Genomic DNA, 16753 nt, shown 5'->3' with positions numbered 1-16753 from the left:
GGACGTGGTGAATTTGTTGGATGAAGCTGGCTCAAGATTGGTTGGGCCAGCTTCATTCAACAAATTCAACATATATAATTATATATACACACACACACACACACACACACATACACTCACTAACTAGTAGACTGCCTGGCATTGCCCAGTCGTAAAATGCATATAAATATGATATTTTAATTCATGCAGATTCCGTATTTATTATTATAGAGCTAATTCTCTACTGATTATTACATTGTACCCAATATGTAATAGTGGCAACCCAGCAAGGCTCGATCATAAAATCCAAACCAAATATGTAGCTCTCCAGCCTTATTAGTTATAGTCTAATCTAAGTCCATACGCATACAAAATCTTAAAAAAAATACATTGTTAAAAATATAAATGTATATTTGCGCATGCGTAGAAATAGCATGTTTAGATGACTTATACCTACCAAGTTATAATTTTTTTCACTTTTGACTCCTTAACAGCTATTTTTACTCGCTAAAAAGCAAATCAAATTTGTTCCACAAGTCCAAATCCCTTAATTATCGAGTTTCAAATCTGTAGATCAAAAATTGACTGTAGTTTGAGAGAGACCGTTCCTCACACACAGATAAACAAGGTCACTTATATATATATATATATATATAGAGAGAGAGAGAGAGAGAGTAAGATATGAAAATATATATAGCAATTGAGTTACACAGGATTTTCCACATCTGGCTAACAGGGATGAAACTCTGAAAATTCTGTATAGCTTAATTTATATAATTATAAGACTCAAATGAGCTTGTAACGAGTGATGTAACCCACTTTCCAGTTTACGACATCCAATTGCGCATGTGCGCATAAACATTAACCTATAACAACGTAAACAAATAAACACAAATCGCTTCTTTTGCAGATTTTGACCTGCGCACTAAAATATTAACGTTATTATTTTCAAAATTATTATTTAACATGGGAAGAGTGGGGGTATTTTGCAACTATTCTTTATTACAACTATACTGTCGCTATTTTCTTACAATTAAACAACTTTAACCCGTTGAAAAACATAAGAACAATTGTAGTAGAGCCAAGACTACTACTACTCTCTATCCGTTGCTTTTCCTTCTTTCCTTTTTATTTTTTGTTTACATTTCTAGATACAAAATAGTTGTAAGAATGGTGAATTTGTTGACACATTTACTAATCTGTTTCAATATTAGTTTATTTTATCTTATTTATTTAGGTTTTATTTTTTGCTTCAGGTTTTATTAGTTATTGTTTTTTTTTTTTAGATTTTAAGTTTCTATAACTTGGTTGAAGGATTCCAATATGGGTTTTTCATTCTTATATTTCTCATCGGTAGATTCATGTGCATTTTTGCTGCTAAATGACTTTCGTCGGCATTCGATTCGTAGGAAAATCATGTTTAATTTTCGATTTTTGAGCGATTATTCGGAAAAATAGGTAACTTTACACGAATAGGGAGGATTTTTTTTTTTCATGTTTGAGTGATCCGTCCGTGATTTTTCATTTTAATAAACTTTCATAGAAATGTTTCTGTTATGTAAAAAAAACTATTTTCTTTACGTCACAAGTGTCACGCTCATACATGAATTCCATAGCTAATATAACATACTGACGCAATGGGTCATGGGTAGTCTAGTTGCCATATATATTTACACAACTTACTATCTAACTCTATTTGCATATTGAATACTGTTGTAGTAAATACTGAAAATCAATACATTAAATATATCTGCTTATAAAATTTTATGTACATACATGAAATATATAAGCGAACATTGTTAAAAAAAAATGACACAATTTTTTGTTTAATTATACTTTTTGTTTTATTTTTCTTGTGATATTTTTAGTGTTAAAATCAAAAAAATTACGAACATTTTCAATTCCTTTGTTGAATGATCTATATATATAAAAGCGAAAATGTATGTATGTATGTACGCTTTTCTTCGATGTCCACAAAAGGCTTCTTTCAGAGAAGCGCTCGCTCAGTTCACAACTTATTAAAACTTTTTATATCATCTATAAATTGTAATATCTCACAGTTAACCACGGAGCTCGCCTGTCTATCTAATTTTATTGACTTTCAAACGTTAATTATTCGACATTTCCCGCATCGGCACGCGTTACATTTGGTTTTCGGTATAAAAAAAAGCGAAACTCGACTCTAATCACTGGCCGAAAGCCGGTGGTTTCTAGAGAGCTAAGTAACGTTTGGTCAATGTTGACTTCGTCATATCAGACGGTAGCTTTCATTTCGAGAGGAGGCGCTCCCCCTAATAAACAGGGAGCAGGTTTTTAAAAACAAACAAACCGATTTATTGACCTCATTAAAGACTGTCCCACACAAAATGCTAACTGCTGAATAGCTATCGCCATCACGTCAATCGCGCACCTGTTTTTTGTTTTTCACACTTTACTATTTTCCAACTGCGTGCCGTCAAGGCTTCGTTTTTTTTTTTTCACGGGCACCTGTTTTTTTTTTTTTTTACATTTCGGGGTTTTTTTCACACACACCTACAAACACCCGGGCAACGCCGGGTACCCCTTGCTAGTCATCAGATAAAAAGCAAATAATTAAAAATGTTCAAGAGAAAAAAAAGAGAGTTCCAAAATGTAGTTGTGAAATAGGTGCATGAATTCGGTTAAACACCAAGAAAAAGTTTTCACACTATTCCACAAAAGATGTTAACAATTTAAATTCAGTGATGCCAAAGTTAGTGCCACAGGATAAAATTGCATAATATTGCACATTTTAAAATGTTGCTACTGGTTTCATACGTAATATTGTTAGTTTTTTAAACAAGAATTTTGTTGCTTTTAACAATGTTTGCTTAAATGAAAAAATATTGCCTAAATATATAATGCACTTATATATATCAATCAATCTATTCTGCCCTTAACTACTCAAATTTACAATTAAAATAGAAATTTAAATTTTAGGACTTTATTTGAAAAATCAAACAAAAAATTTAGGACTTTATTTAGGACTAAAAAAATTTTAGGACTTTATTTAAAAAATCAAACATAACATTATAAAGGAAAAAATAAAAGGTTATTGTAACTTCTCTCACAATTTTTGGATTTTTTAATCATGTCCATATGCATTTTATTTTTATTTTTATTTTTAATGAATTAATAGGTGCTTTTTCTTTTGAGGAATTCAGGGCAGAATAGATTCATTGATTGATATAATAATTAAATGAATGATTTTGTGCTGCGAAACAGTTGCTGTCAAGAATTGTGAATGCCAATGTACTTAAAGGAATACATTGTAAGATGGTCAACATCTTGAAATTTTGAATATAGACTTTTGTCATTTATTTGTTATATGCTCTGTAATTACATTGAGCTTTATAAATTAAAGGACTGGTATGAATAAAAGGTGAAATATAATTGAAAAAACATATTTCCAACGAAATATATATAGAAGGCACTTTGTTGTCAGTTAGTTCCCTATGGACTCCTTTCTTCATGGAATTTCTGTTTAGTTTTAGGCACAGGTCAAGAGTACAGGAAATTGTTGGTAGTTGTTCTAGCTAGATGAGTATTTATGAATGTTTTGCAGGGGGGGTACACATAGAAGCTCAGTCAAGCATCTGCCATGAAAATAACAATAGAGCAGAGATAGGTTCACAACGTCTTTTCTTTGAGGAAGGAGAAAAGGTTCACATTCATTAGATTTTAAAGCTGTCAAGGCAGTTTTTTTTTTTTTAACCTACATATATGTACAGGGTGGAATGACAAAAATGTACAGGGTTGAACGACAAAAATGTACGGGGTGGAACGACAAAAATGTACGGGGTGGAACGACAAAAATGTACGGGGTGGAACGACAAAAATGTACGGGGTGGAACGACAAAAATGTACGGGGTGGAACGACAAAAATGTACAGGGTGGAACGACAAAAATGTACAGGGTGGAACGACAAAAATGTACAGGGTGGGACGACAAAAATGTACAGGGTGGGACGACAAAAATGTACAGGGTGGAATGACAAAAGTGTACAGGGTGGAACGACAAAAATGCACAGGGTGGAACGACAAAAATGCACAGGGTGGAACGACAAAAATGCACAGGGTGGAACGACAAAAATGTACAGGGTGGGACGACAAAAATGTACAGGGTGGGACGACAAAAATGTACAGGGTGGAACGACAAAAATGCACAGGGTGGAATGACAAAAGTGTCACCCTAAAGAAAACAACATTACAGCTTTATTTTTGAACTTTTATTGAAAAAATCAATTTGGGTAACTTGATTATGCAGTAGAGCTAACATCTATTCTATGTAGCCGCCTTCAGCCTCAATACGGGTCTAGAACTGGGAGCATGCCTTTTCTACAAGCACCTGCATGAGCTTGGTGGATGGTGGCGATCAGGCTGGCTTTGGTGTTGTGGGAGGTCATGTTGGTGATGTTCTCAACATATGACCTAACGAAGTAGTTCTGTGGGTTCAGGTCAGATGAGGAGTGGGGGGTGAGAGAAGGGTATAAAGTCGTAGTACTCCTGATGCCAAGCTTGGGCCTCTTTGGACTTGTGAGCCGGTGCTGAACCTTGCTATCACACGAAGGGTCTGCCAGCAGTCACCTGATTGCACCAGGGGAACACCACACTCTTCAGCACATCCAGATACAATTTGGTGTTGACTTTCAAGCCAACTTCAAAGATGTGAGATGGCATGATGTGGCCCTCACTTTAAACTAGTGTTGGGACGATTCCTAATTTTTATACGATTCCGATTCCGATTCCAGGAAAATATTGATTAACGATTCCGATACCAAGTACGATTCCGATTCCGATTCCTAGGGAATTATTGTTTTGAAATATACCAGGTAGTTTTATACTTATGGTCGGTAGTTCCCAAATATGTTCCCTAACTTTGGAAGAGATATTTTATGTCTACACCATCGTGTTTTGATTTAAATAAAATTATTATATAGTAAACTAAACGGAAAAATTAGCAAAATTTATTTTAGAGAAAATTTATTTTACTTAATTGGAATACAGAAAAAAAAAACTCAAAGAAAATGGAATTTATCCTTCAGAGCAAAAACAAATAAAATAGAATTTATATAACAGAACAAAAACAAGAAAATTAGAGAATAAATACACACGATTCATTATTTTGGTCCTCATAATTAACAGATTTAATGAATTAAATAAAAAAAAAAAATATAGCGGAAGAGAAAGAAAATATATACTAATTAAATATAAAAAAGATAAATATTTAATTTAATAATTTATAAATGAACGTGCGCAATGAAAAAAACAATATACCACGTGACATGGTGCTGTAGATACAAAATAACCCTTCCAAAGTTAACGACCATATTTGAGAAATACCATTAATCGAAATAAACATTGAAAAATTACTTATCTCTCAAATTAACGTCCAATAAAGTAGATCCAGTCTTCATACAGGAATTTGGTTATAATAAATATATCTTTCCCAAACTTAAAAATCAAATCTTTTTTTTTTTTTTTTTTTTTTTTTTTTTTTTTTGGAGAGAGTGCTTTAAAATCGCCGGGGAATGCCGCTTAAAATTTTTAAGAAATAAATTTTAGGAGTTTAGTGCCTTTCAAAGACGGTTATCATAATTTATTATCATCATTTAATTTCCTTTTTTCCTCCCCCCACACCTTTCCACGTTGTTCAGTAGTTAACAAAAAAAAACTTATAGAATTTAATTTTTGAAACCAATGTATAAAAGTTTACATAATGAAATGCAAATATGCATTTTCTTTTGAATTTTTTTTTTTGGGTTGACTGTGTTCAATTCACACATGGTTGATGCGGTAGCAGTATCAGAATTTTTGTAGGAATTTTTGACACCCCTAACACGAAACTGCGAATACAATATAAAAATCTCGTAATTTCTCTGTTAAAAGTGGGTTATTTATTTTCTTTATGGATTATACTTCCAAAATAAACTATTACAGTTGTTTTAAAAGTAATAGAAATATTTTTTTTTTTTAAAACAGTAATGAATTTTCCGAACTCAATATTTTTCAATTTTTAAACTTTAAAAATCTATCAAAATTTTTCTATTGATTCTATTTTTATGATATTTTCAGGGTCAATGTGAAATTTTATGTTCTTTCCAATAAACCGAATATAATATTTTAGACAAACTTTTTTTTTTAAATTCACGCCCCCCCACCCCCACCCCCAAAGTGTCACCCATTTTGAAATGTCTATTAAAAAGTAAATAATTAATTTATGTCGGGGAGTTTTATATATCACAAATTGAAGAGAAAAGGTCAATAAATAATATATTCAAATTTAAAACAAAAAAAAAAATCGCTTTTTTAGAAATTTACCTGTAAAGTCCGAAGTTTAAAACCTTATTTTATAAGAACACATTGTTTTTTTTTTGTCTTTTTTTGTCTTTTTTTTTTTTTTAATGAAACCTTGGTCCTTGCTCCTTTTAATTGAAAAAATAATTAGGGCTTGAATTACATTTTTCGAGGAGTTATAAGCTTGGAAAGACAGGGGGTCGAATAATTCACGCCTCTCATTTTGAAATGTCTATTAAAAAGTAAATAATTAATTATGTCGGGGAGTTTTATATATCACAAATTGAAGAGAAAAGGTCAATAAATAATATATTCAAATTTAAAAAAAGAAAAAAAAATCGCTTTAGAAATTTACCTGTAAAGTCCGAAGTTTAAAACCTTTTTTTTTTTTAAAAAACACATTGTTTTTTTTTGTTTTAATAAAACCTTGGTCCTTGTTCCTTTAATTGAAAAAAAATTAGGGCTTGAATTACATTTTTCGAGGAGTTATAAGCTTGGAAAGATGGGGTGGAATTATTCACTATTTTCACGAAATTTCTGACACTGCTATTGATGCGGTTCAATATTGCTAAACTATAAGTCTTAAGTAAAATTCTATTTATAAATACTTTTTAAAATGAAATTATTTAATTAATCGTAAATATTATTTAGACATAAAAATTAATTGATTACAAAACCTTTTAAAAAATATATATTAATTTCTTTTTCGTTCGGCAAAAAACTGCGCCAAACACTTTTTTTTAATTTTCAATTTAAAATTCTAGAAAAAAGATTATATTATTCTGCTTTTAATATAATCAAATTCAGGGTTTTATCTTTCTGGAGAAAAAAATAAAAAAAATAATGGATTTTATTTCAATGAAATTAAAAAAAAAACAAAAATAAACTTGACTGAATTGAATTAATTACCCTTAAATTAACGAAGGGGTTATTTAAATTAACGAAGGGGTTATTTAATAACTTTAGGTTTGGAAGAGATAGGTATGGGGTCGATTTTTTTGAAACTTCAAAAGAAACCGACTACTGTCAAAATTTTGCGAAATAATACAACGTGATCAATTTCATTTTAGAGATATTTCTTTCAAAAGCCTTCTTTTAAAAAAAGAAAAAAAAGTATATTGTTCTATTAAACCTTTTACTGTTTAAATAATTTGACTTTGCTCGTTTTATTTTAAGAAAATATAAGTTGAAAAAGCATTTTCATTCACTATTCGAAGATTTGTCAGTAAAAAAAACAGTCGCCAAAAAGATAAGCGTTTTTTTTTTTTTTTGTTTTTTTTTTACTCGCAATGTAGAGCCCTGCATACTTCTTTTCAAGTTAACGCTTTTGTAGTTTTGATTACAATAGATCTGAATGAATGAACCTTGTAAGGGAGGGGCACTAAGCATTGCCCTGTTAATAATGAATTTCTTTGGTTTCTTTTTATAACATGCTACATTTCTCTCTTGCGGTTAGAAATATCAGGAATTTTTTTCTTTTTTTCAACATCAGACTAAAAGAATCGTAATGAAGGAATCGGAAAATTAAGGTATTTTTTAACGATGCGATTCCGATTCCGATACCTCCGAAAATACACGATTCTTACGATTAACGATTCCGATTCCGATTAATCGTCCCACCACTACTTTAAACCATACCAAAAACCATAACCATGGCTGGAAACTTTGTTTTCACTCTGAGCATGTCTCTGTTATTTGTGGCAATCCAGCAATGCATTTTGAAGGTGCTGGCAATGGTCCTATTGTCATAACTTGGATCGATAGAGAGCATGAGTTGTACAGCGGCACATTTCTGATCTCACTTGTTGAACATTATGCCACTTTCAGACATTGATAGAAGGCTCCTATCGCTCTTGGGATTTGTATACAACTAAACAAGACACCCAACACAACACTTTCAACTTCACGCATGTTCATTCTACCTATACATATACACGTGGGTATACACAACCCACTCTGTATTGTTCATAACTTCTCTGTGTAAATAAATATTCCTTGTACATATGTAAATATATAACCCTGCCTTGGCGTCGTTCCTTTTGATGTCTCTTCTTTAAATGTACTCAGTAAACTTGGTCTTTATTGTTGATTGTTTTTTGGAATACGCAAATGCACATCTCAACAAGTGGCGACCTTCGACCTTTGACGTAATAGCCTCTACAAAATATTGAACATGCTCTCCACAAGTCGATAACCTCAATCTCCCCAGACATTGTAGTCGATATTGCACTGTAGAGAACCTACTGTTGATTTTATGAAATTATTTTTATATAATGGCTTGAAATTGAAATACTCTAAACAGAAACATTCATTTTGAATATGGCCATCTTATTACTGTTGATTTTATACATCAGGCCTTTCTGCTGGTGCAGTGATAAAACTTTTCAAATGTACTTGTGATGTTAGGCTGTATAAGGTGTTAACTTTAGTCAAAATCGCCGGTTCCTTCTTTAATCAGATTTTTTTGATTATCAATTTATTATATTTACTAGTGGTATTCTGATGCAAACCTTATCTAAAAAACACTCCCAACATATGAAGTATATCTGCATAATATTTACAAAAAAAAAAAAAAAATCAGCCCAGCCATTTCGGAGTCCATAGGAAAAGAATACACACACATGAACAAAATGCCTTTTATATATAAGTAAAGATTTTATTAACAAGATAACAATTTTGAAAACAACCAAAATAAACTCACATCAGTGTTTGTTCAGAGATGTGCCGACAATCTCCTTTCACATTTCTGTTCTGCAGTCCTGAACGTGCTGCGTCAGAATTGTGTGAATGAACATGTATCACTGTCATATTTTCGGACTTCTGTATTTGCTAACTATCATGATATTCCTAAGTTTTATGCATTCTCTAATTAGCTTAAATAGCCTCTATCTATTGCTAACGGTTTAATAAAGGAAAAAAATATATATCAAGAAACTAGTACATCTGAAAGGTAAAAACTATCAGATAGTGCTCATACATTCTTGTCATGAGTGTCTTTTGTTTTGTTTTAACATTTGATAGCCTCACACGAAGTAAATTGATTGTTGTTACAATGTTGGGAGACGATTAATCAGAATTGTGGAGCGGAGGGGGATCGGAACTAGAATCGGAAAAAATTGATCGTAATTTTTTATTCCAAAAACGATTTAAAAAATTTTTTTGCTGTTTAAAACATAAGTTCCCATTGCGAATGCTAATGATAAAATGATAAATATTTATTGTCTTTTAAACTACTAGTAAAATATATATAATATATATATATATATATAACACTGAATTTAAATAAAAATGGCACTATAAAAAGTGAAAAATATGGATGTAAATCTCAATGCATTGTCGAATCAGTATTTTTAATCAACTATGAAGAAAAGATTAAAGAAAAAATAGAAAGATTTAATTGTGCAATCTACATCCTCTACCCACAAGAGTGTGGATGCCAAGCCTTGAAAGGAGATTGTACTGCACCGAATAAAGATTGGACACACAAAACTAACTCATTCCCACCTAATCAAAGCAGAGGAAGCACCAAACTGCAGATTCTGCAACCAATAAATAACAATCAAACATTTACTGACAGTGTAGAAGACACAAACATCCAGAAGAAATATTTCGGAACAGCAAGTATTGGAAAAGTATTCCAAAGGGTCGAGCTTCAAAAGGATACAATCTCTTGAAATTCAGTCGCCTCTGTCGAAAGTTTTAGGCAAACATACAAACATACAACAAATTTTTAATTCCTTGAAAGAAACGAATTTATTTAAACTCCTGTAAACTAATCTAGTAACATTTTACTCTAGCAAAACAAACTCTTTACATTTGAAAAACTTTTTGAAAAAAATATACTTTTAAAAAATTTCCATGTCAGTAAACCTTTTCTTGTCATTAAATGACCCCTAGAGGTTGAAATGCCGCTAAGCAAATACACTCACTCACTCACTCACATTTGTATTACGATACAAACATAATCTAAAAAACACTCCCAACACAAAGTATATTTGCATGTTCTCATTCGGCATGAAATTTAAAAAAAAAAAAAAAATCAGCCCAGCCGTTTCAGAGTCCATAGGAAAAGAACACAAACAAAATGTTTTTTTTATATAAGTAAAGATTTTATTGAGAAGATAACAACTTTGCAAATAACTAAACTAAAATCACATCAGTGTTTGCTCAGAGATGTGCCGACAATCTCATGTCACATTTGTGTTCTGCAACTCTGATCATGCTGCCTCAGAATTGTGTGAATGAACATGTATCATCGTCACATTTTCAGACTTCTGTATTGGCTAACATTTCTGCAAGATCCGTGCAATAGTGAATAAAGTACTAGGTAAATTCACATGTAAGTTATACTCTGATGGTTGAAGTTTCAATCTTCAGTGCAGGTGACATTCAAAATACAATTGTGAATTACTTAGGACTTTCTACTCAATAATGGCTGACAGAATGAGAGCATGTTACTCTTGTGAAATAAATAAAGGGTTCCATTTGAAGTTCCGTGCAGATTCCCTGAGTTACACAGAAAGATTCCCTGGATTCTGGCAAGATACACCTGTAGAATGTCGGAGGTTATATCGATCGAAACATTGTGAAAATAACACTAAAGATGAGAAAAATATTGAGAGGGAAAATATTGGAATCATGATCAAAAAGGTGTTAAGTGTAAGTTTGTTTTTTTTTACAAAGAATAAATAAGTACATTAGTATATTGTGAATAACACAATGCAACAATAACAAATAAAATCTAGCAGGACCTGTGGAAATTCCACAGTGGACTCATTCATATGTATTATATTGATGTTGGCATTCTGTGGATGTTCAACGTAAATGGATACCCTGATATTATTGTAGCTCTTTTGTTAAAACTTCGTATTTATTATTATAGAATCAATTTTCTATCGATTCTTATATTTTATAAAGTTACGATTTCAAAAATAAAAAATATATCCATAATACTTGGGTGCATCAGCTTGAATTGAAACCGAAGCTAAAACTTATATATATATTTGTCTTTAAAGAAATATATATTTTGCTCTTTTTATTGGGCACTCTTAATAACTTTGTTTTAATTCACAAGTTCTCCCTCTTGAATGCCTTTAACTTGGTATATAACTTGAGTTCCTTCAGCTATAATCGAAACCGAAACTAAAACTTATGAAGAATTCTTGGTAAATTTATTTATAAAAAAAATAGATGACTTGAGTGTCGTCAGCTATAATCGAAACTGAAACCAAAACTTACAAAGAATTCTTAGTAAAATTATTTATTACAAGAAATGGAAGGTCATAACAATTGAATGACAGTCACTCAGAAGAAAAAAGATGTAAGTGTGACACACAAGATAGCATACACGTTATCGTATTAATATATAGATTGATTAGTCAGAGGCAAGGTTTGATTTGTGAGCTTAGATATTGTTTGGGTCTGACTTTGTAAAATTTGAAACAATAACTTTACATGTTAAGCTGCGTGATAAATTTATAATTCTTTGTTTTTTTTCTATTCCAGATGAGGATAAATCAGATGAAGAAGAATCTGAGGATGATACTGATGATGAGGTTAGACGGTAGGTTCTCTTTGGAAAGTCTTTTGAAATCTTATTCCTTTATTAATGACAAGCAAGGCTATTTTGCATTACCCGGGAGAGAAGGATTACAAAAATTTTTAAGACTTCTCTACCTCTTCCACTGCTCTTCGCTCTGGCAATTCGTTAAACTTATTATATAAAGAAAAGTTTGATTATTCTGCACGGAATTTCATATGGAACCCTTTGAGTATCAGCTGCAGTGAGGATTTAATCTTCAACCGTCAGAAGAATATCACTTTACGACTGAATTACCTCGTACTTTATCCATTACGCCACAGGTCAACAAAGAGACCTGAAGAAGGTCAGCAGTGACAAAACTTGAAATGTTGTGAAAAATAACACTTACTCAACTTCCCTTCTTATGATCAGAAGAGGACGCAATGACGTGTTTATATATCTGCGAAAAAAATTGGCATAAGGACATTAGCTTAGAAATTAGATAGAGAATGACTGTGTATATAGCAGTTAGTAGGGTGTTGAAAATGTAGGTAGAAAACCGATAGCGGAAATGGGGACATATATAGGAAATATCTCTCTCTCTCACACACACACACACACACACACACACACTTTTTATTCATTTTACACAAGCATTAATATGTTGCTACACATTCATGAGCATGATTTGGTCAACCAGTTACAAGTAACTAGAGACCTCTTCAGGCAATATTGCTTATACAAAAGTTTAGTCCGTAATATATATATATAGGTGTCTTTATTCTTTTTATAAAGAAAATCATTTTTAAGCGATTAATGGGAATTCATAAGCATTACATCATAAATCTCACAAGCTTGAATTATTATTGAATCATCTCCCCCCACTTCTTTTGTGTAGGCTGTTTGTAAAATGGCAGACAAGACAAATGCTCTTACGTTACTCATAAAATTTGATTTTCTTAATAATAATATTTGATCAATTTATGTAATTTTTGGAATATGATTTTCTTGTTTTGTCACAGACATGTATATCATACAGATTTTTCTTTATTATTATTTTTTTTCTGGACAAGGATCACTTTCTCTTATTTGTTGTTTTTTTTTTTTTTAATACCATATTTATAGTTATATTTCAAAATGGCGGACAAGACAGCTGCTCTAATGTTATTCATAAAATTTGTCTTTTACTATAGAGGGAATTATGGACAAGAGCTAGAATTTTTTTTCCAATTGCCAGAGAGAGAGAGAGTATGGAGGGTGGATGAGAAGGGAAGAAGAGAGAATAGAGAAAGATACACAAACATGTTATATACATTTTATTTTCTAGTTTGTTGCCTCCCTGGTAACATCAGGTTACCATGCTAATATAATATAATAAAAAAAAGAACTGCATCAGATTTTAACCTTGTTAATCAAAAACAACAATTTCTTACTATAAAACACTCAAACCAAACACCATGAATAAATATTTGAAGATGTAGAACTTGAAGGAAAAAAATTTTTTTTTCAAAAAACTACTAGATTCAGTATTAAATAACTCAAAACAGGTTATGTTGTAAAGCAAAACAATCGACCAACATATTTGAGTTTTGAATATTTTCTTCGGTTTGTTTTGCTTATGTTTTAAATGCATTGTATTATGTACAACTAGTGTGTAGTATTGCATTAGCATTCTGTGGCAACGTTGAGACCCAGGTCGATTATTAGAAAAATAAAACTATTAGATTTTGGAAAATGTATATTTACAGCTTAAAATGTTTAGTAAAGAAGTTAACTCTGAAATAAAATTATAATTAGTTGGCAGAGATGAAAATAATAAATTGGCAAGAAATGCGTTAGCAAATAGATGTGTGATGACCCTGTTGAGAACAGAAAAGGGAATGAGTGAAAATGTAGAAAGAGACTCGGCATGCCAAACTCCAACAAGGAAATCCATAAGATGAATAAAACAAATTTAAAATATCATTCGTTGTTATGGCGTTCTTTTAGAGTTTGAACAAATAAGAAGTTATGTGGTTCTTTTGGTCTGAGGCAAGCAGGCATATTGTTAGTGTTTGATTGTAAGAAAAGCTGTCTGTAAAAGTTTATGTCACGTTTTTTAACTTCATGTATTTTTGAAGAAGTGCCCACACACAATGAACATTTTACATACACACAACAATAGAACATTTTAAGCACTAAATATGACAACATTAAAGAGATTTTTTTTTTTTTTTTTTAGATAGGCCTAATCACTTATCAAGGCCAGAGACCATTCAAGGATAAGAGTTAAGAGTGTACAGTAGTCAATTGGACAACACAATCGTTAGTAATGGAAATTTGGTAAATTTGTTAACTTAAGTGGAACGGCTCATCAAGAACTTGTTTACGTTGGACTTGAAGACAACCATATTGTAGTCAACTGGAAAGCAGGAAAACGGAAGATAATCCCACAGGCGTGCAGTTCTAAGAAAGAAGCTTTGTTCATGGAATATACGTTTAGGTTTAGGCACAGATAAAGATTGGGGCGAATTATTGATAGTGTTTTCAGCTAGACGAGTTTCTTCTGAAAGTTTGTCGAGGGGGGACCATAGATAGAAGCTCAGTCAAGCACTTGCCATGAAAATAATGATAAAGCAGAGACAATCTCACAACATCTCTTCTGTGAGAAAGAGGTTGCAGGGAAGAGAAAAGGACATCTCCTACGAGGCTATGAAGTCTATTTTGAACTCTATCAAGGCAGGACAAGTCCTTTCTAGCAGCTTCTGCCCAGGTGTGGCAACAATACTCCATCCTTGGACGTACCTAGAGAATTGCATCAGCAGTGAGATATTTACTGGATCGATAGAAAGATTCCACCATTTTTCCAGCAGCCTTGGCAACAGATTTGATGTACGTGTTCCATTTAAGATCAGGAGTAAATGTCAAGCCTAGAAGCTTGTCAAAACATGAGGCCTCCCCAAGACGAGAGCCATTCATTTCAATTGATGCCAGATGTGGATCAGAATGTCGATGATGTAAAGATAGAAGCTTGGTTTTAGATACATTAAAAGTAACCAGCCACTCCTTTCCCCATTGTACCACGTGCTTAAGATCAGAGGAGAGATAATCGGAGAGAACTTGGTCGTTTACGGTCTTAGATGTGCTACCATAGATGGTAGTGTCATCAGCATAAGTGTCTACGAATGATCTTAGGATGTGATTTGGAAGATCATTAATGTAGATCAGGAAAAGAGTTGGGCCCAGGATGGACCCCGAGGAACTTCAGTATTAATACTGTGAGCTTCTGATTTTTGCCCATCAACTACTATTATGAACCTATCAGAGAGAAATGATTTAATAATTGAGAAGACATTTCCAGCTATACCATAGCTAGAAATATATCTGTTAAATAGACGCTGTTTATATTCACTCACACCCGCTACATAACAAGTGTTTTTGGTGCATATTTACATGAAGACTCAAGTGAAATATGGCAATTAAAAATAAAAATAACAGTAAAACTTTCAGATATAATAAACAAAAAACGAAAAGAAGAAATTATACTTTCAGCTCTCTTTTATTTCACAAAGTTTAATTTGAAAATTTAGAAAACTCAATGTTATATAAACTTTTTTTATAAAATGATTAAAAATAATTTTTATTTTTTGAGACTTTAAAACAACTTATTCATATAAGACTGCATGTTTTTCGTTTTCTTGGTGGTATTAACCCAAGGGGTCAAGTCCTCATCGAAAGAGAGAAAAGATACATGTTCAGTGTTGTTGATAGCTGTTGTAAAGTTTGAATTCATGTAGGTTTGTGTGGTTAGCACAAATTTTGAATAGAGCAATTTGGTCACATCTTTAAAAACATTTTTTTACAAATTTTGATTTGATAATTTAGAAAATCAAATGTTATATTTTTTCATTAAATCATTAAAATCATTTTTTTATCTGAGATTTTTGTTAAAACAACTTATTCATAGAAGATTGAATGTTTTTTTTTGTTCATTTTGTGAAATGTTTTAAAAAAGAAGTGACTAAATTTTTTATTTATACTGATATACGTATAAACTATGTCAGTTCAAAATAAAATATCAGGAAAGCTTATGGATATATTTACTCATCAGTGAAAAAATATTAGTGTACACTAACAAAAAAGTGATTCCTGTTTGTTGTCCACTTGTAACAGAGCCGTTGATGCTGGTAGCAGCAGCATCTAACATATGCAAATGATGAAGTCAGCTGGCAATGTGACGTCACAGCAAAGACTAAAGGACACACTTGAATCGAGAAAAGGTGTTCAGGGAAGCATGTGATTGAAATGTGGCCGATGTTCGGAAAAGCATGTTTTTGAGATATGTGGGTGACATCACAGGCGAAACAAGAAGTCACACGCAGCCGAAAAAGGAGAAATTAACTGTTTAAATATTAAAAAAAAAACTGCATTGTTAGAAATACCAGATATAAACGCTTTGTTAAAAAAAAGTGTCAAATTTTTTCATTTTTTTCTGTTTCCTTGTGACAGTCTACAATGTGTTGGGTCTGTTAAAATATAACATACAACGTTACACGCTGGCAAAGAGAGGAAAATACATGGTCAACTTTTTTTCCATTCCTCCTGGTCTTTTATATTTTTGATTTTATTGGTCTGTCTTATTTCAAGCTTTTTGTTTGAAACACTGGTTTGCGATTGGATGTTTATTTCTAGTAAGGCTGTGCAGTGGCATAGCAACTATTTTTGACACCCAGTGCAGTTGAAAGAGTTGGCTATCAGTTTCAAAAAAGAGTGCACACAGCTGGGTTTAAAACAATTATATATTTTTCCATGAAATTTTTCAAGAAATTATTCTTTTATGTAAAACAAAAATATTCAACTTAAAATATTTATTTTCATTGGACATAAAACTGATACTACAGTTGAAAAATCCATTTAAAAATAGTATTACACACATAAAACACAAAACCATTACAACCTT

At 31.8% G+C, this 16753-nt stretch overlaps 1 protein-coding gene across 2 annotated transcripts in view; it reads left to right on the top strand.

Moving 5' to 3' along the window:
- LOC145278077 (DNA repair protein XRCC1-like) overlaps positions 1-16753 on the top strand; it is a 128962-nt gene that overhangs the window by 97594 nt on the left and 14615 nt on the right. For both annotated transcript variants that reach the window (XM_080130332.1, XM_080130333.1), the window contains exon 12: positions 11799-11856. In XM_080130332.1, the coding sequence (XP_079986458.1) occupies positions 11799-11856 (58 nt within the window). The remainder of the gene's footprint in view (positions 1-11798; positions 11857-16753) is intronic.

The sequence above is a fragment of the Euprymna scolopes genome, chromosome 6, assembly GCF_053919585.1.
Source record: "Euprymna scolopes isolate OS-2025 chromosome 6, ASM5391958v1, whole genome shotgun sequence".
Lineage (NCBI taxonomy): Eukaryota > Metazoa > Mollusca > Cephalopoda > Sepiida > Sepiolidae > Euprymna > Euprymna scolopes.
This window is presented reverse-complemented; position numbering and strand designations above follow the sequence as displayed.